This window comes from Aspergillus japonicus (genome assembly GCF_003184785.1).
Source record: "Aspergillus japonicus CBS 114.51 unplaced genomic scaffold BO86scaffold_1, whole genome shotgun sequence".
NCBI classification, from domain to species: Eukaryota; Fungi; Ascomycota; class Eurotiomycetes; order Eurotiales; family Aspergillaceae; genus Aspergillus; species Aspergillus japonicus.
The window spans coordinates 1375895-1394431 of NW_020291638.1; the positions used below are offsets into that span (position 1 = coordinate 1375895).

General features: G+C 54.4%; 6 protein-coding genes across 6 annotated transcripts; 3 read left to right on the forward strand and 3 right to left on the reverse strand.

The window, feature by feature from the left end:
• Positions 1-160: 160 nt before the first annotated feature.
• BO86DRAFT_444615 (uncharacterized protein) lies at positions 161-1672 on the forward strand. The gene is made up of 2 exons (XM_025676393.1): positions 161-288; positions 401-1672. Exons 1-2 carry the CDS (start codon positions 251-253, stop codon positions 1521-1523), a joined length of 1161 nt encoding a protein of 386 aa, XP_025533622.1. The 5' UTR covers positions 161-250; the 3' UTR covers positions 1524-1672.
• BO86DRAFT_405692 (putative rRNA biogenesis protein RRP5) lies at positions 1643-7306 on the reverse strand. The gene is made up of 3 exons (XM_025674112.1): positions 6786-7306; positions 2315-6733; positions 1643-2251 (listed from the first exon to the last, which is right to left on the reverse strand). Exons 1-3 carry the CDS (start codon positions 7251-7253, stop codon positions 1712-1714), a joined length of 5427 nt encoding a protein of 1808 aa, XP_025533623.1. The 5' UTR covers positions 7254-7306; the 3' UTR covers positions 1643-1711.
• A 242-nt stretch (positions 7307-7548) lies between these two features.
• Positions 7549-10268, forward strand: BO86DRAFT_351841 (WD40 repeat domain-containing protein). The gene is made up of 3 exons (XM_025669449.1): positions 7549-8342; positions 8394-8504; positions 8561-10268. Exons 1-3 carry the CDS (start codon positions 7688-7690, stop codon positions 9958-9960), a joined length of 2166 nt encoding a protein of 721 aa, XP_025533624.1. The 5' UTR covers positions 7549-7687; the 3' UTR covers positions 9961-10268.
• Positions 10269-10438: 170 nt separating this feature from the next.
• On the reverse strand, positions 10439-12690 carry BO86DRAFT_384795 (chaperonin-containing T-complex alpha subunit TCP1). The gene is made up of 6 exons (XM_025670959.1): positions 12554-12690; positions 12429-12476; positions 12286-12371; positions 12123-12227; positions 11021-12055; positions 10439-10954 (listed from the first exon to the last, which is right to left on the reverse strand). The coding sequence occupies exons 1-6, from the start codon at positions 12594-12596 to the stop codon at positions 10571-10573; spliced, it is 1701 nt and encodes a 566-aa protein (XP_025533625.1). The 5' UTR covers positions 12597-12690; the 3' UTR covers positions 10439-10570.
• Positions 12691-12943: 253 nt separating this feature from the next.
• Positions 12944-14955, forward strand: BO86DRAFT_394500 (proline--tRNA ligase; the record flags this gene model as incomplete). Its single annotated transcript, XM_025673203.1, has 4 exons — positions 12944-13330; positions 13387-13556; positions 13628-14883; positions 14945-14955. 4 exons carry the CDS (start codon positions 12944-12946, stop codon positions 14953-14955), a joined length of 1824 nt encoding a protein of 607 aa, XP_025533626.1.
• A 762-nt stretch (positions 14956-15717) lies between these two features.
• BO86DRAFT_424507 (uncharacterized protein) lies at positions 15718-18143 on the reverse strand. Its single transcript, XM_025675455.1, has one exon. It carries the CDS (start codon positions 17986-17988, stop codon positions 15946-15948), a length of 2043 nt encoding a protein of 680 aa, XP_025533627.1. The 5' UTR covers positions 17989-18143; the 3' UTR covers positions 15718-15945.
• Positions 18144-18537: the final 394 nt, after the last annotated feature.

Sequence of the window (18537 nt, forward strand, 5' to 3'; positions counted from 1 at the left end):
CACGATAATTCAGAGATGCAAAACAGCATCCAGACAGTAGGTATAGTGGTTGGTGATGTGATCTCTTATCACCACCCACGGCGATAAGATAGCCCGCGCTCCTCCTCCGCTGTCCGCCCGCAAAGGTAAAAAAAAGTTTCAAACCATCTCATTTCCCCGATCCGACTCCGATTCCTCTCTCCACCACAACCACAACCACCACCAACACCACCAAACCAGTCCACTTCGATTGGATTAAGCCCCCCTCAAAATGCCTCACAAACACAAACGCCGGCAAAAAGACGCCGAGTAAGCGCACCCCCCTCTCCCCTCCCGATAAATTCACCACCCCGGGGGACCACAGCACCACATGACAAGAAAAAGAAACCTCCCCAAAACTTCCAACTAACACGCAAAAAAGCACATACGACCTCCCGCCCACGCGAATCGCCAAATCCCTCCCCGTCCGCGACCCAACCGCCACCAAGACCCAAAAAACCGGGGGCCCCAAGAACCACAACCGCAAGAAACCCGGCGGTGTCGCCCGGAAAGAGCAGACCCAGACCAAGGCGGCCACCAAGGTATCTCCCAAGAACGCGGCGGCGGCGCTGGCGGCCACCTCCCGCGCAAAATCCGCCTTCGATGACGATGACACCCCGCGCGCGTTCCGACGGTTAATGCAGCGCCAACAACAACAGACGCAGGCTGCGGCGCAGAAGAGGCGCAAGAATCATGGGGAGAGTGATGACGACGAGAAGGAGGAGGAGGAGGTTGTGACGACTAGCAAAAGTAATAAGAAGCGCAAGCGTGGCGAGGGGGATGGTGGTGCTCTGCAGCAGCAGCAGCAGCAGCAGCAGAAGAATAAGAAGATGGCTACTACAGCACCAGACTCAGAAGCGAAGGATGCAACGGCGACAGCGGTAGCAGCACCGAAGATTCTGCCCGGGGAGAAATTGTCGGACTTCGCCGCGCGCGTCAACAGGGAAATGCCGCTGTCCGCGATGAAGCGCTCCAATAAGCCCGCGGCCGCGGAGCTGGTCAATATCCGCGAGCACAAGGTTACAAAGCACGAGAAGCATCTGCTGCGGCTGCAGGCGATGTGGCGGAAGGAGGAGGCGGAGATTGTGGAGAAGGAGCGGGCGCAGCGCGAGGAGCGCGAGGAGGAGATGGACGAGCAGCTGCAGCTGTGGAAGACGTGGGAGGCCGAGGCGGGCAAGCGCAAGGCCAAGAAGAAGGGGTCCGGGAATAAGAAGCGCAAGGATGGCACGGGGGAGGTTGTGGATGATGATCCGGATCCGTGGGCCAAGCTGAACAAGCGCGAGCGCGTGAACAAACAGCTCAATCCCCTGGATGTCGTGCAGGCGCCGCCGCAGCTGACCAAACCGAGGGAGGTCTTCAAGATCCGCGGCGGCGCCCGGGTGGATGTCGCCAATGTGCCGGCGGCGGTGGGCAGTTTGAGGCGCCGTGAGGAGTTGGCGACGGAGAGACGCAATATCGTCGAGGAATATCGACGGCTGATGGCGGAGAAGAGGAAGGCAGCCTAGATAATGGACTGCAATTTCACCTTTCTACTTGGGAGCGGAGTTGCTGTAGGCGTCGCGGTGTGTGAAGAGTGTGAAAAGACAATATCCTTATTGCAAAAATGCTTTTTATGTATATACAAAAGAATCCCTTAATGTCCCGTAATCCCTGGATAATACCCGCCTGACATGTACTGTACCTAGTACTTGCTTTACTCCTGCTGCTGCACCGCCTTGATGTACTCCGCGGCCTTGGCCTTGACATCGTCGACCATCTTGTCATTACCAAGCTTCTCCTCGAAAGCCAGCCACTTCTTGAAGAAGAAGCGTGCCTGCTTCGGGCGAACCTTCTTGCTGGCCTCGATGGCCGGGCCGCCCTTCTTGTTATCGCGGATGCCAAGCACCCGCTCGAACAAGCGGCGCACCTGCTCGGCGTCGCCGTTCTTCATCTCCAGATCCAGAAGGATATTCCACAAGTCGACGCGCTTGGGGAACGAGGACAGAAGGCCCTCGAACACGGTCCGTCCGCGCTCGACGTCGCCGTTCTCGGACCGGAACTCGATCTGCGCGAACTTGGAGGTGGTCTCCACGTGCGTGGTGGAGGGCAGTGACTGCAGGGCGCGGGGAAGCAGGGCGCGGCCACGCTCAGGGTCAGCCATGGTGTCGAACAAGAAGCTGGCGTAGTTGACATAGAACTTCGAGGATGCGAAGACCTTCTTCTTGAGGGCAGTCTGGAAGAGCTCGTCCGCTTTCTGTAATCGGGGGTCATTAGCAAAACGTGGCACCCAAGGATCATCTTCGAAGGATATACTAACCTCGTTCTTTCCGGACTGGATGTAGATGCTGATCAACCGTTCGTAGACCTCCTGAGTGTCGTTGTATTGGCAGGCGCGCTTGAAGACCTCCTCCAAGGAGTCCTCAGTGCCGTAGGTGTTCTCCAAGTTCAGCATGGCGACCCAGATGTTCAACTTCTCAGCATCTTGTCCAATGGTGATGGTGCGGAGGGCACGCTCGGCGATCTCCTTCGCCTTCTCGACCTCACCCAACTCCAATTGGAAGGCCATGTACTGCAGCCAAAGAACCGAAGAATCAGGTTCACCGAGGAGCAATCGCTCGTAGTCGGCCACAGACTGAGGCCCGTTGGCATCCAAATCGCCAGTTCGGTCAACTTGGATCTCAGGCTTGCGGTTCTTCTTCTTCTTAGGGCGAGACTCAGCATCTGAATCGGAATCGGACTCCGCCGCTTCCTCAGCGTCCTTGGAGTTGCCGTTCCAGTCGAAGGCGTTTGCACCGAGTCCTCCTTGCTGAGCGGAAACTGCTTCATCCATGGACTCATCCTCGCTCTCGCTTCCACTGTCCTCATCGTCGTCGACATCAACTCCACCCATGGACACGTCGCTGTCCTCATCACTGTCCTCGACATCGACTCCACCGAAACCATCGAGGCTGACGCCCTCCGAGTCGTCACCGTCCTCTTCGCTGTCTTCATCTTCATCTTCATCTTCGTCATTGAAGTATGAAGCCTTGAGACTGAAAGAGATCTTCTCTTGCTTACGGTCAATCTTCAGGATGACCGCCTTGACAGCATCACCCTCCTCGTAAAGAGTGCGTGCATCATCAACACGGTTATCGGCCATTTCACTGCGGTGGCAAAGACCACTGATGTTGGCGGAACCGTCAATGACGATGAAAGCACCGAAATCTTGCACCTTGCGGATCTTTCCGGTAATGACCTGGCCGGGCTTAAGGTCGTGGAGAGTGAGCGGGGCCTTGTAATTGGGATCCAAGACCGACTCTTTCAAGCTCATCTGCAGCTTGCCTTGCTCGGCATCGGCCACAGTAACACGACCCTTGACCAGCTGATCATTCTGGAAAGAGTCCTTCCACTCCTTGAGATAGGAGTCCGAGAGGTCAGAGACACGCACGTAGGCGGTGACACCATGGCCAACAGTCACGAAGAGACCGTTATCGGCGACTCTGCGGACGAAGCCACGGACCACATCGTTGACGGCGAGATCTTTGATGGAAGTGATCTCCTTGTCCTGCACGGGAAGACCCGAGCTCAGAACCTTCGATGGGCGTGTGGAAAGGGAAATCTTCTTCTTGTCCTGGTCGACGCTCACAACATAGGCACGGAGAACCTCGTTCTTCTGGTACACGGTAGGGTTGGCCTTCGTGTAGTCATCTGCCATGTCAATCAAATCAACTGCACCAACGATCGTGTCGCTGAGTTGCAGGATGACCTGTCTCTCGGTCACCTTGGTAACTCTACCGGGAAGGATCATGCCGGCCGAGATGTCATCGAACGAGAGCTTATCAGAGCGTTGTCTAGCAGACAGGTCAAGACGACCCTTCTCAGCGTCGACTGCCGTGACATGAACCTTGACGGCAGAGCCAATAGGGTAATGCTTGTCAACATCAGCCAGAAGGGAGAGATCGTCTGAAGCATCCATGAGGCGCAATCTTCCGCGGACGTTGGGAGACAAGTTGATCCAAAGGCAGTTGTCCGCGACATTGTTGACAAAGCCCACCCAAGACGAGCCATTCTGGACCTGCTCCAAGTTGAGCGGGGTGGGGTTGCTGGCCCGCAAGAAGCTTGGCTTGACGGAAAGTTCGAAGACGGGGAACTTTCCGGTACGGTGGCTGATGGGAAGGAATTTGTGATTGCGAGCATCATGGACTCCCAAGATCCTGGCCTCAATCTCCTGCTTAGGTCGGAAGGAGCGAAGAGGTTGTTTGCGGTCGTTGATGTCCTCCCACTTGTCGAACACTTCCGAAACATCAATCCGACCCTGAATGTTATCGGCGAGCTGAACGTTGACTTGAGTTGCGCGAACGGAAACGACCTTGCACTTGACGATTCTTCCGAAGGTGAAGTCAGACATCGAGGTGATGCTCTCGTCGATAGCATTGGTAACTGCATCGTTAGTAGGAGCGGGCTTGACGGCGGGCTTCTTGGCGCCAGCGCGGGTGGCTTCGGAGGGCTTCATGCTCAAGATGAACCGCTTGAAATCAGCGTCGAGCGAGTGGACCGTTGCAGTGACAACTTGTGACCTAACCATATCGTAGCTGGGCTTGTTCACGTTCTCGTCGGCGATGAGACGCTTGGGAACGAGGCCAATCAGTCCACCCATGAATTCGATGAACAAACCAGTCTGAGCGATGTTGCGGATAAATCCAGTGACCTCAGTGCCCTCCTTAAGATCTTCAAAGGAAGCAGGCATGGAACCTTGCTTGACAGCCTTCTTGAGGGATTGTCTGCCGGTGACCTTGATGAGCCTATGGGCCCGTTGGATGTCGAGAACAAGGAGTTCGTTAAGCTTTTGACCAACGCGGATTTTCGAAAGGGTCGAAGCCTGCTTCGAGGGAGAACCGTCGATAACATGTTCAAGGTTGAGTCGAGCCACAAGGCCGTACTCGTCCAGTTTGAGGAGCATATCATCACTGGATTTCTCGAACACGGTACCGGAAACAAGCAAGCCAGGATGAATCTTCTCAAAAGCCTCCTTGTAGGTTGCGGTGAAAGTCGAAGGATCTTTGCAAGAAACCACGAGTTTCTCAAGCGAGGCATCCACACTGAGTGCATGCACATTGACAACCTGACCTTGTCTGAAGTGCTGCAAGGGATCTCTGATGTAAGCCTCACTCATTTCCGAGACAGGAAGGAAACCGCGGATGGTGCCATAGAACTGAACCACTGCACCATGAGGCTTGATGCTGACAAGGGTACCTGGAGACTGCGATCCGGGGGTAATGTCTTTGTAGTCCTTCCAGATAGCGGACTCGCTGTTCAAGAGACTCTTTTTCAAAGTCAAACGAATCTGGCGCTTCTCCAGGTTGACCGAGAGGATCCTGGCTGAGACCGTCATACCCTCACGGAACTTCTTCTCGGGGAATTGAAGAAGGGTATCAGCAAAGTGCATGGAAGGCACAAGACCGGTGATTCCGTCAGCCAGGACGACAATAAGACCATCGAGGCCGTTTGCTCCAATCAAGAGCTTCTCAATTGTTCCCTTGACAACCGCTCCCACTGTCACATCCTCGAGGCGGAGGAACGGCTGGTCGATAATCTTCCTCTCGAAAGACAGCAGGTAGAGGTTGTCGATGTGGCTGTAGCCGACGACTCTGGCTTCGTGTACAGTATTCAAGCTGAAGGGACCATGCTCAGCCGAGATGTTTTCCACTTGGCCATCAGCCAATCTCGAGACGTGGACGAAACCGATGTGCTTGGTAGATCCGATTTGGACGTAGACACCCATTCCAGGGTCAACTTGAATGACTTTAGCCTCGGGCAGAATGGCAGAGATAGCGGGTGCATCGTCAGAGGAGCCCGGTCCATGGCCGTCGGACGCAAATTTGGCGACATGGTCGAGCAATGTGAATCCGACCTTGAAAGGCTCAGAGGCGGGGAAAGTGCAGACCAAGCGAGCCTTGATCTTCGCGCCCGTTTGATACTTCTTGACCAGATCCTCCTTTCCTGTGTTGGCTCCAGATTGAACAAAGTCCACGGTGGCATCCAACATACCCATGATCTTTCCAACCATTCCAGTCGATGTCACGTCCGTCAACAGGATCTCCGCTGCGGTACCGGGGAGGAAAGAGCTGATCGTAGGGGCATTGCTGAGATAGTGCGACTTCTTGATGGACCCAGCGGACTGAAGGTTTGCCGACAGTTTGATGACACTGCCGTTGGCATTCTGACCAGTCACCATACACAGAAAGACGGAACCTTCCTTGATGGTCGAAGAGTCCGTCTTGGGGTCGATTTCCTTCGATGACATGAAACCCTTGACATCAGCACCTTCGATACCCAAGTCCATGACCAAACCGTGGTCTTCCACGCTGACAACCGAAGCTTGAACTGCAGCATTCGTAATGAGGTCTGACTTCGAGAGGCCGGAGTTCGCCTGTCGTGGGTCGACGGAAAGCTCAATGCGGCGTCGGTTCTTGGGGTTGGCGTCGGCCGCATTACTTCCAACGGAGACAACGTTTGCCCGCAGATATTGTCCCAAGTAGAAGTATTTGTGGAGATCCAGGGAGTCCTCTTCCTCATCGTCGTCATCCTCGTTGTCGCTGCCGTCCTCCTTGAGGAGTTTCTCAATCTTCTCCTCTAGTAGTCGCGACACGGAGGTTAGGGGCACATAACCCGTAAGGTTGTTGGGCAAGGAGAGTCCGATGTTGTGAGCGCTGATACTAGAAACTTGGCCGAGGACCATGCTGCCGGGAACAAGTCGCTGAATTTTGTAAGCGCACAGATTTCACAGACTGGCGACCAGACTTGCTTACCTTGAAGTTGAGACCCTCGATCCGAATGCCCTTCTCTTGCGCATCCTTCTCCGCTTGCTTCTTTCCCTTAACCTTCTTCTTGCGGGAAGCCTGACCAGCCGTCGCGGCGGTCTCACCCGCATCTTCCATATCCGTATCCTCCTCGAATTCCCCACCCTCAAATTTGCTGGAAGAAGGCTTAGCACCTTTTTGTTCGAAAAGGACGTCTTTCGTGGCTTGGATTTGAATCTGCTTCCGTTCGAGAGGCGTCAAAACGCTTCCACCACCACGGGGGAAAGACGGCTCATCGTCACGCAGCACTGAAAGCTCAGAGGCTTTCGGCGCATCCGACTTGGGCTTGCTGTCGTCGGAGGCATTCTTCTGTTTCTTTTCTGACTTGCGATCGTCTGCGCCAACTCTTACGCGCTTCTGAGGTTGACGGGTCGATACCTCCTCTGCGGCATTACCCTTGCGCTTGATGGGAGCCATAGTGAATGAATTGGAAAAAAAAATGACTAGACGAGCTGCTCCAAAGCTCCCAGTCCAAGTAGTTTGACCGGCGGACTTCAAGACGAAAAATTAAAAAATTTAGACGGAAAAGCCGATGGTCGGGGAGACCGCCTGCCACATCGGGACTGTCCTCCCACTTTAATAGAGAGACTCACCGCCTGCGGCTTTGGGACATGCGCGTCACGAAAGAGGCACGTCGACACGAGACTTTTCCGCGCCGGGCAGAAAAAGGAACCAAACTAAACCAAAGTGGAATCATCATTGCTGGGCCTTCCTTCATTCTCGAGCCCTGCTCCACCTCCTCTTCCCTCTCATTCTCTCATTCTCTGCCACCTGGGTCACTAAGCACTTTCTTTCACTCACTCGCTCATCGCATAGAATGTCCGTGTGCTTTGATCTGTCTACGGGACACAATGGACGGCTATCATGATCTCCCTGAAGTACCTCGATCGGAGCCTTATTTCCCTCCCTCATCACAGGATATTCCTTCCTCCCCACCGTCAATAGCCTCCGATGTTGGCTACCGACGCAAGCCCAGGAAGCCTCCTCCTGTCACTCCGCGCTCATTCAAGAGGTTCTTCACGCCTCGGTCTATGCTGAGTAGCGGCAATAACAACAATGCGAGCGCAGTCAGGACCAACCGTCAGGCACTGAAAACACTTAGCTCCCCCGCTGTCAATCGGCTGGGCCCAGCCTTTACGAAGACCTTGAAGGCTATCGAACACAGATCCGAGTCCCACGAACTCATACGGACCCCCAGCAAGAGACGGAAACTCTCCTTCTCATCCATTGGCTCGCCTCTTCAGTCCTCACCTCTTAAAGAAGTCCATGTCAGGGAGTCAGTCAAATATGATCAAGAGCTAGCCGCCCCAGTCCGGAAATTCGAGTTGAATGTGAGCAGCATACCGGAACATGAGCCCAAGCTCACCATCTTCGCCCCCAAACCTCCTCGCCAAGTTCCTCCGGTTCGTCGCTCGCAGGCTTTACAAACATCGGGGGCGCTATACATGCGAAGTATTTTGGGGAATCGCGCAAATAGAGTTACCATGCGAGCAAACTCTGGAGCTGGTATGTTATCCCGCTATTTTATACTGGGCGCTTAGTCTAACTCTCTCCAAGGCTGGCAGGATCTGACCTCAAATTTCTACTCCCGCTCAAGTGACAGCCACAACTGCGCTAGTGTTGCCGGCGATCGCTATGTTCTTCCGTTCTGCACGGCGTCATGCAACAGTGAGGTGACCCGGGTGTACAGAAGTATTGGGCTATGTTTACTGACTGATGTGCAGCAAATAGTCTTGTTGCTGTGGGTGACGAGGAGGGTGGTATCAGATTGCTCGATTCTGCCAAAGGCGACAAAAACGGATTCTCGCAAGCATACCTTACCTTCCGTCCGCATATGAATTCGATTATGGACTTGGAGTTCTCATCCGATGATTTACTGCTCGCAACGGCTTCGGGCGACCAAACGGCGCTAGTCATCGACATGACCACCCAAACGCCGATCTACTGTCTCTCGAACCACGTCTCTTCCGTCAAGCGAGTTCAATTTCAACCGGCGGCCAACAACAAGGTTCTGGCAACCTGCAGTAGAGACGGCAATGTCAACATCTGGGATCTTCGATGCAAAGGGTTCGACAAGCCCTGCTTACAAGTACAGTGCTCGCTTGAATCCGAGTCAGAACCAACCACTTCACCCATCTCCTCCAAAACTACGTTTCCTCAGGTCATGAACACCATCCATGGCGCGCATGCATGGATGCCACAGACCGCTGCGGCCCCCGGCTTAGAACCCCAAATTCGCCGCTCCGACATCACCGTGACTTCGCTAGCCTTCCTCCCTCCAGGCCGCGAAAACCTGTTTGTCACTGCTTCTGAGGCCAACGCCTGCGTACGACTGTGGGATCTCCGCACCACACATCACAATCGCCGTAACCGACCTGTTCTCCCTCTGTCTACGACCCGGGAACCCGAAAGCCACGCCAAGTACAGACGCTTTGGTCTTACCTCGGTCACACTAGGCGGGGACGGCTCCCGACTTTATACACTATGCCGCGACGGCACCGTCTATACATATTCCACATCCCACCTGATCCTCGGCAATGCCCCCGAGCTTTCCCTCAACAACAACCGCCCACGTCGCTCGGGCGGCTCCGACAAGGAAGGTCTCGGCCCTTTGTATGGCTTCCGCCACCCTCGTCTGCAGGTATCCTCGTTTTACGTCAAAGTTGGAGTCCGTAAAGCTGCCGGCGACAAGCCCGAAATGCTAGCCGTTGGAAGCAGTGATCGCTGCGCCGTTCTCTTTCCCACAGACGAGAGGTTCCTCTCGAATACACCCGCCAGCTCCACATCTCCAGAAACGGACTCACTTCCCGCCACTCCATTCTCCACTCGTTCCGGCCTCCTTCGCCGCACCAACTCAGGCGTCGGTCTATCTGGCCGACTGGAGGACACTGTTCCTATCTATCAATCCGGCACGCCTCTAATCGAAGGCCACGCCAAAGAAGTCTCCGCCGTATCCTGGACCGTCGACGGCGAACTCGTCACGGTCAGCGATGATTACAGCGCCCGATGCTGGCGGGAGGGGCCTGAGGCCCGGGATCTACGCACAAGCGGCGAGACGGAAGGCAAACGCTGGCGCTGCGGGTGGGCGCAAACGCAGGACTCGTATGACGACGAAGATGAATGATTCCTCTCCTAGTTCTTCTGGCAAATTCTTTCAGCGCTGTTCTTACTTTTCAATTTTTCCCTCGGCTCTCAGTTTGTGCATCTTGTGGCGTTTCGGCCTATATCCATGTCTATGTTCTTTTTAGCGGGTGTTTTGTTTATGTTTTGTCTGTTCTCTTCTTGTCCTTAGAGAGCTTGTTTCACCGTTTGTTCATGGAAGCCTGTTGTTGCAAAGCAGGGAGCAGGGAGTTCTGCTCGGATAGTCGAGGGGAAGGTACAATCTACCGGCGATAGTGAAGCTATCGAATCTTAAAGTCAAGCTTATAGATCCTATAATTTTTCTGCCCGTTACAATGAATACGGTAGTAACATGAGTGTCTCATTACTCTACGCCACGCCAATCTTCCTTACCCGTGGAGTTTGAACGTGGAGTTTGAACAATACAAGTCCCCGGAGCACGTAATTATGTGCAACAATATTTCAGGAGATACAATAATATACTTCATATCTTGATTATACTTTTCCTCTTCCTTCATCCTAAATATCTAAGAACTCCATATGAAGAAACAGGGAAAAGATGGAATTGGGGTAGAGGGGTGGACTAAAGCAAGCAAGACACCAACAGGCTTGATTTAGTGACCGTGACCATCATCCTCCTTCCTCTCCGGGTCCAACTTGATCATGGTATCGATACGCATGATGGCAATGCAAGCCTCGACGGCACTCTTCAGCTGCTTGATCTTGCCCATGCTAGGCTCGAGGACACCGGCCTTGAGGGTGTCGTGAACACGACCCTTGGTCAGGTCGAGACCATAGTTGCGGTAGGTCTTCTTCTTGGCGATGGCCTTCTCCTCCTCGTTGGCATCACCGTCCTGCACACGCTGCGAAAGAGCATGTCGGACGCGGAGCTGGGCGACAAGCTCGGACGAGTCCTTGGCGGCGTTGACGGCCAAGGTCTTGGGAACGGTCAGGAGGGACTGGGCGAATTCACCGATGGCGAGTTGCTCGCGAGAGCCCTGGAGAGGATGTGGTTAGTTTTGCAGGCACATATGGTGAAATCCGGGGGATGGTGGAGAACATACAACTGTGACAGCGAACTCTTCCAGGTAAATGTGAAGAGCCGTCTCGACGGCACCACCACCGGGGACAATGCTGCCGCTCTCCAACGTCCGCTTCACGGCGCAAAGGGAGTCGTGCACTGAACGCTCCATCTCATCCAGAGTGAAATCGTTGGGGCCCCGCAGGATGATCGACGCCGAGGTGTGTACCTTAGTGCCCTTGACAAGGATGCACTCATCATCGGATATCCGCTCCTGCACAACCTCCTCTGCGTGACCCAGGTTCGAGGCCTCGAACTTTTCATCACCATTCAAGTCTGACAGGCTGCTCACCAAGGTGGCACCGGTGGCCTTGGCGATCCGGCGAAGATCCTCCTTCTTGCAACGGCGGACGGCCATGGCACCTCTCTCCACGAACAGCTTGAGCACCATGTCGTCAATACCCTTGGTGGTGAGGACGACATTAGCTCCGGACTTGAGGATCATCTCAACACGCTCAAGGACGATGCCGGCTTCTCTCTCGCGGATCTTCTCCAGCTGATCGGGATCATCAACTGTGATCTGAACACCAAGCTTCATTCTCTCCTTCTGCAAGTTCATGTCCAAGCAGGCAATCTTTGCATCGGTTATCCGAGTCTTCATGGCCTGGGAGGCGACAGTGCAGTTGAGGGCGTAGCCGTTGACAAGGACCGACTCCTTGCTGCTCTTTCCGTGTGCCTTCAGCAGATTGACTGCCTTGACGGGGTACTTGACCTCGTTTCTCTGGTTGATGGTCTTAACAGCCAGCATGGCATCAACGACCATGTTGGCAAAGAAATCGCCGTCGGCACCGATGATCTTGCTGGACATGGAAGTCTTGGCGATGTTGACCAGGCTGTCCTTGCCAAGGGTCTCAACCTTCGTAGTGATGTTCTCATTCATATATTTGACGGCTTCTCTCAGGGCGAGTCTGTAACCGTTGATGATGGTCGTGGGGTGTATGCGGTTCTTCATCAATTCGTTGCCTCTTCGCAGGAGCTCTGCAGCAATCAAAACGACCGACGTGGTACCATCGCCAACCTAGACAGATGTCAGCGTGAATGGTTCCTCTCTGCCGAACGAGACGTAGGCAAACGGCAGGACCGACCTCTTTATCCTGTTGTTGAGCCAAGTCGACGAGGATTTTTCCGGCGGGGTGCTCGATATCGAGAAGACTGAGAATAGTCGCACCGTCGTTCGTCACCGTGACATCCTAGATTCGCGTCAGAGAGGCTGTTGTTGGGTAGACGGGGTTGCGAGGGCAGACATACACCGATGTCATCCACCATCATCTTGTCCAAGCCGGAGGGGCCAAAGGAGCTCTTGACGACATTTGCGATCGCCTGCGTGGCAAGGACTGCGAGATTTGATCAACATCCATCCGTAAGTATTGAGCTTTCTTCCGAACACATACCGTTCTGCTCCCGTACATCAGCACCGGTGATTTTCTGCCCACCCAAGACTGTGCGAAGCTCGTAGTCAGTTTGAAGAGGTCCAGGGGAACGGTGGAGTCCGAGGAAATATGAAAATTAAACTCACAAAGGGTGTCCGCATTCCGCGGAGCCTCGAAGATGCCTGCCATAGTTGTGGAACAGACAAGGAGATAAGGAGAAGGGTGCAAAAGAGAAGAAAAGCTCCGACAGCTAACAGGACTGCTTTTGCTTTGCTTGTGGCTGCTGCGTTCGACTTGTTTCGGGGAGAGGGCCTTTGCCTTTGCGCTAAAAGTTCTGCCGGGCCCCGAGCGGTGAGGGAGCGCAAGGAGACATCCCACTTTGACTCAAAAAGAGGGGCTCTTCGGCCTCTTCCTTCGCCTTTTCCCCTTCTCCGCGCTACCGCTCGACCCCATCTTCTGTCTCTCTCGACTGCATTTTCGAGTTTGGTCCTTCTTTCTTCTTCTCCCGCCCGAAGGCCCTCCCCTCAAACTCCAAAATGTCCAGTCAAGCCCCCGCTGACGCTGCGGTTCCCGCCGAATCGGCTGCCGCTCAAACCTTGCCTGACCGCACTCAGGCCCCCGCCGATGCCGCTGCTGCTCCCCAAGGCGAGGTCTCCAAGAACGCTGCAAAGAAGGCCGCCAAGTTGGCCAAGTTGGCCCAAGATAAGGCCGACAAGAAGGCGGGGAATGCTGCCAACAAGGGAATTGGAAAGCAGGAGGCCAAGAAGCCCGCCTCCAAGGCCCCCAAGAAGAAGATTGACGGTGCCGCTCTGATCGGTATCGATGTCTCCAAGGAGGAGGACTTCCCCGGTTGGTACCAGCAGGTCCTGACCAAGGGTGACATGCTCGACTACTATGATGTCTCTGGATGCTTCATCCTCAAGGTGGGTGGTCTTCAGGTTATCTTATCTGGCTCGCACCCATGCTGATCATGCGCCAGCCCGCTTCATACTCTATCTGGGAGGAGATCCAGAACTGGTTCAACGGATACATCAAGAAGATTGGTGTCAAGAACTGCTCCTTCCCTCTCTTTGTCTCTGAGGATGTCCTGCAGCGGGAGAAGGACCACATCGAGGGTTTCGCGGCCGAGGTCGCCTGGGTCACCCATGCGTATGCAACTCCCCTTATCTCTGGTTATCTTTGGTCGCGTGATGGCTAACTGTCCCGTCTCTATACCTCAGTGGTTCCACCCCCTTGGAGAAGAAGATCGCTATCCGTCCCACCTCTGAGACCGTCATGTACCCCTACTACGCCAAGTGGATCAGAAGTCACCGTGACCTTCCTCTCAAGCTGAACCAGTGGAACTCTGTCGTTCGTTGGGAGTTCAAGCACCCCCAGCCCTTCTTGAGAACCAGAGAGTTCCTGTGGCAGGAGGGTCACACTGCCCACCTGACCCAGGACGCGGCCCATGAGGAAGTCATGCAGATCCTCGACCTCTACGCTCGCATCTACGAGGAGCTCTTGGCCGTTCCCGTTGTCAAGGGTCAGAAGACCGAGAAGGAGAAGTTCGCCGGTGGTCTCTACACCACTACCGTCGAGGGCTACATTCCCGCCACTGGCCGTGGTATTCAGGGTGGTACTTCCCACGGTCTGGGCCAGAACTTCAGTAAGATGTTCGGAATCACCGTCGAGGACCCCTCCGCCAAGGGTGACGAGAAGAAGCCCCCCATCCACGTCTGGCAGAACTCCTGGGGTCTGTCGACCCGTACTCTGGGTGTCATGGTGATGATCCACAGTGACAACCGCGGTCTTGTCCTCCCTCCCCGCGTGGCTGAGAACCAGACCGTCATCGTCCCCGTCGGTATCACCGCCAAGACCTCGGACGAGGAGCGCAGCAAGCTTTACGCTGAGATCGACCGCTTGGTCTCCATTCTTCAGGACGCCGGCGTCCGCGCCATCTCCGACCTCCGCGAGGGCTACTCCCCCGGCTGGAAGTTCAACGAGTGGGAGCTGCGCGGTGTGCCCCTGCGCATTGAGTTCGGTCCCGGTGAGATGGCCGGCGGCTTCGTCACCGCCGCTCGCCGTGACATCCCCGGTAAGGACGGCAAGGCGCCCATCCAGATCGCCGAGCTCGCGACCGCCGTCCCCGCTCTTCTCGAGACCATCCAGAAGGACCTGTACAACCGTGCCGACAACGAGTACCGCTCCCACCGCAAGCTTATCACCAACTGGGACGACTTCACCCCCGCCCTCAACGACAAGAATGTCTGCATCATCCCCCACTGCTTGACCGAGGAGTGCGAGGACCAGATCAAGGACATGAGCGCCCGCAAGGCCGAGGAGGACTCCGGCGAGGCCCAGGACGCCCGCGCCCCCAGCATGGGCGCCAAGTCCCTCTGTATTCCCTTCGACCAGCCCGAGGGTATCGTCGCCGGCGAGACCAAGTGCTGCAACCCCAAGTGTACCCGCCCTGCCGAGAAGTGGTGCATGTTCGGCCGTAAGTTTTATCGTTGCCATCATCTCCGAACCATTTTCACTAACCCAGATTCCCTTTTCAGGCTCTTACTAAGCGCTTTCCGTCGTCATACTATTCAATATCACATCACTTGCAACTAACTTCTCATTTTACCACTACTTTGTTTTAAATTAAGAGTGGTTCTATTTTTCTTTTCCATTCTATGTGCATATCCTCATCTTCTTATCTTCGTACCATGACTGTTATGACTTTGCTTTCCTGCCATTACAGTTTTTCTTTTGTGTTGTGTGTCTGAAAAACCTGGGGTTGGGATGGGGTTTGTTTGGGAGAGAAGGAAAAGAAAGCGCGTGATGAGGAGTTTTTCTCTTTTGAAAGAAAGAATCAAGAGTTTTCTAGAAATGTCGTGCTTTTACTTGCATCAGATACCTTTTCAATGGGCAGTGTGCTGTTATCTGAAATTGAGGAGTAGAAGAGGTCTTCGTGGGATTGCTGGGAAATTGAGAAATAGGACGGGAGAAATGATTGGGCACGGAATGATTACATTCAGGTACGGTACTTTCAACAATCATTGACTAATCTTCATCGCTTTCGGCTGATGAGCTAGTCTGTGTTTTAACTGTACATGAGAAGGCCAGGAAGGAGAGACATGAGAAAGCAGTAATGGTTGCGCTCATATGCAGAAAACCAAATGAAAATGAATAGGCGATGATGCATCTGTGCGATGAATGTGGATAGCAGAGGACCGGTAGGTGTCTCTGCAGTAGCAAGGAGAGATGGTCCAGCAGGAGCACGTAACAACAAGTCAGCTTTTGAGACAGAAGGATCATGTTCAGCACTCGTTCGTGAGGAAGACATCGTCGTGTTTCTCTTTCAGAAATGAATAGAGTCGGAGAGAAACCGTGCAAGGAGGGGAAGATTGATTGAAGTGGACATGCATATAAATGGGTATCATGAAACGGTCTCATTTGCGAAGGACTGCCCTCCAAGCGAATGGATGGAGGTACAGCCGGTCAGACAACTTGGATTGTCGGATCCGGGGAGCCTGAAAGCGAAGCGCTTGAAGCGTTAGACAGAGAAGAAAAGCTAGTTCACATTTACGATGCTGTTGGTGGGTTTGCGCGGCCAGCTCATGATCCGGTAAGGGCTTTTGATCGCTGTGGTCTGCGCAGCGGGGACCGCCGCCGCATGCTCGTAGTCGACGCCGTGGATCATCACTTCCGGAGGCTCGAGGCTGGGCAGTTCGATGATCTCTTCGTCGCTCTCGTCGTCGGAAAAGCTGGAGCGGGAGCCCTGGATGGAATCGGAGCCGTGGGCGCGCATGCAGAGGACAGATGGCGACGGCCGCGTGCGATCCGCCTTCTCGCACGGGAGGGAGTGCGTGGACGTGGACGTGGACTGGGTCGTGTTTCCTGATAAGCGACAAGCTCTTTTCGTGGCAATGTCGGCTGCCGCTTCCTCGGACCGCAGCAGTAGATCCATGTAGGTCATGGGCATCATCTCGGATTCCTCGAGGGTTTGCTCACTTGCGGCTACTGCGGCTACTGTGCCCAAGACGCGGTCTGATGGTAACGGGGCATCGGTGTGTCTCCGTCGAATGGCCCCTTCTGGTGCTTGAGGTGTAACTGTCGTAGGCACGCTTGTTGAGATGCTCCTGCGTTGTTCCGAGTTTCGTTTATGCTTCCTGAAGGAGCTCTTTCGGATCAACATGAGGAGTTGGCCTTCTTTCGCGTTGAGGCCTCGTTCAGATCCCGTATTAGGGTACAGCGGCACGCTGAGACCCTTGTCAAACGACTCCTGAGAAGGAGAGGGGGTAAGAGAGCCTTCCGGTTCGGGAAATGTCAACCGTTTGAAGGCGTCATGGGAGTTGATTTCACGGATGATAGCATCTTGGAGGGTCTCGAACGTTGGGTGAGGCGTCATGACCGGTGAGGACGTATAGGCCCGTCGAAACATGTCCATAATCTCCGCAACCTTCTCAGCTGCGGGAGGTAAAGGCGAGACTGCCGTGGGTGAAACCACTGGCAAGGGGCTGTTCATGACCTCTGCAATGCTCAGGTGTTGTGCCGACTCAGTGGTATTAGGGGTCGGTGGCTGTATGGCACGGTGCGTTGCGCTTGAGGTGGGATTTCTTCGAGCTGCCAGCTCTGTATTAATGGAAAGATCTCGGACGTTCTTCTTAGAACTAGATCGAGAAGAGGCGGCCTGAGAATGATCCTTGGGGGTCTGGCTGACGCCGGTTGTGTCATTGGTTGACTCATCCTCGCTCACACTCTGGTCATGGCTGATTGACAATGGTATCGTGGGACTATCTGGGAGGGGGGTAGTGCTCCATCTGCGGCCTTGCTTGTACGCCGGAGGCACACCAAGGTAGCCATTGCTGGGTGTCGGGGGCTCTGTATCAGAAGTCGTGGGCCGTTCGGCCACTAGATTAGGTGCTGATCTCTGCGAGCGCAAAGAGCTTCTTTGGGAACTCATTTCCATCGACGACTCCGGATCTCCATCACGCGCGCAAGGCACGGGACGAGCGCATGACTTGTAGGTCGAAGAAGCTGCTACACGGCCTTCCCTCGCCCGCAAGCGAGGCCGTTCTTTTGTGGAGGTTTCTCCACTTGGATGGGATGGCCGGAGAGGCAACCCCTGTGCTGATTTCGGTCGTGTACTCGTACTGCGTGGGAGAGAACGGCTGTTCCTTCCGAACACGTTTCTTGCGACATCTCCTTGTAAAGAGGTGGGTCGGGGATATACCACCTTGGGAAGAAACGTTCCTTTGAGGAAAAAAGCCATGTTCCTTTCCGCGATGTCCTCATTGTATGGAGTGATTGGCGATAGAGAAGTAGGGCATTGGATATGATACCGATGCGACGTGAATAGTGCATCAAGCAAGTCAACATGTCGAGGGATTTTGTCTGGCCTTGGGCTCGAAGGGAGTGAGGACGGTGGTTGAGAATAAGATGTCGTCGGGCGTGCACGCATGTTGTGAGTTGGTTCAGAGGGTCTGGTCTGGGAACCGCTGGGCTGTGAGGTTATCCTCGTATCACTCCCCAACGATCTGGTCCGATTGTCTCGACCATCTTGGGGCGTTCCCGACGACTTCTCGGTGTGGAAGAACCGTTTGAGAGAAGCCATGATGGTTCAGAGCGATATCTTCGTCAACCGTCAAGAGTGTCGTCCGATTGCGTTAACTCTTCATGAACTCTTCAAGGGCACTGCCAGCAGTTTGTGTCTGCCTACAAGGCGACAAGCTGCTCAAGCTTCCGAAACGAGAGTGATGACACTTAGACTGGTAGCCTGATCTCAAAGTCGACTATCGTGTTCCGGTATTCGCTTTATAGTGTACCTAACCCATGCTGAAGGGATAGGACCAGGCTCATCATGCTTTGAGGACGGAACCGGGGGTGAGGTGACGGGAAGAGGAACAGGAAAAGAAACAGAAGCAAATGAGGAGAGGACAGAAGAATAAAGGTTTCCCCTTCTGGTGGCTGCCCCATTCGCAGATCTCATCTTTGCTCCGTTTCTACGAGTACGTCAGGTCAGGGGCAGAAGTGGTCCAGGTCTCAGTGCTGGAACCCACAGCCGGGAGAGAGATCGGGTGGACACATTCATTCATACCGCTAGGAGGATTTGCGTTAATCATGATGTGCACATACATCTGCTCAGTAGAACCTGCATCAGTGA

Bases quoted from the DNA above. Each gene is read 5' to 3' on its own strand.
- BO86DRAFT_405692 (XM_025674112.1), bottom strand. From the start codon at position 7,253: ATGGCTCCCATCAAGCGCAAGGGTAATGCCGCAGAGGAGGTATCGACC. The intron at 6,734-6,785 runs GTAAGCAAGTCT...TACAAAATTCAG, and splicing joins TCGAGGGTCTCAACTTCAAG to CGACTTGTTCCCGGCAGCAT. The intron at 2,252-2,314 runs GTTAGTATATCC...CCCCGATTACAG, and splicing joins TCCAGTCCGGAAAGAACGAG to AAAGCGGACGAGCTCTTCCA.
- BO86DRAFT_384795 (XM_025670959.1), bottom strand. From the start codon at position 12,596: ATGGCAGGCATCTTCGAGGCTCCGCGGAATGCGGACACCCTTT. The intron at 12,477-12,553 runs GTGAGTTTAATT...AGCTTCGCACAG, and splicing joins GCGGAATGCGGACACCCTTT to TCTTGGGTGGGCAGAAAATC. The intron at 12,372-12,428 runs GTATGTGTTCGG...CAAATCTCGCAG, and splicing joins TGATGTACGGGAGCAGAACG to TCCTTGCCACGCAGGCGATC.
- BO86DRAFT_351841 (XM_025669449.1), top strand. From the start codon at position 7,688: ATGGACGGCTATCATGATCTCCCTGAAGTACCTCGATCGGAGCCTTAT. The intron at 8,343-8,393 runs GTATGTTATCCC...ACTCTCTCCAAG, and splicing joins GCGAGCAAACTCTGGAGCTG to GCTGGCAGGATCTGACCTCA. The intron at 8,505-8,560 runs GTGAGGTGACCC...ACTGATGTGCAG, and splicing joins CTGCACGGCGTCATGCAACA to CAAATAGTCTTGTTGCTGTG.
- BO86DRAFT_444615 (XM_025676393.1), top strand. From the start codon at position 251: ATGCCTCACAAACACAAACGCCGGCAAAAAGACGCCGA. The intron at 289-400 runs GTAAGCGCACCC...CACGCAAAAAAG, and splicing joins CGCCGGCAAAAAGACGCCGA to CACATACGACCTCCCGCCCA.
- BO86DRAFT_424507 (XM_025675455.1), bottom strand. From the start codon at position 17,988: ATGGCTTCTCTCAAACGGTTCTTCCACACCGAGAAGTCGTCGGGAACG.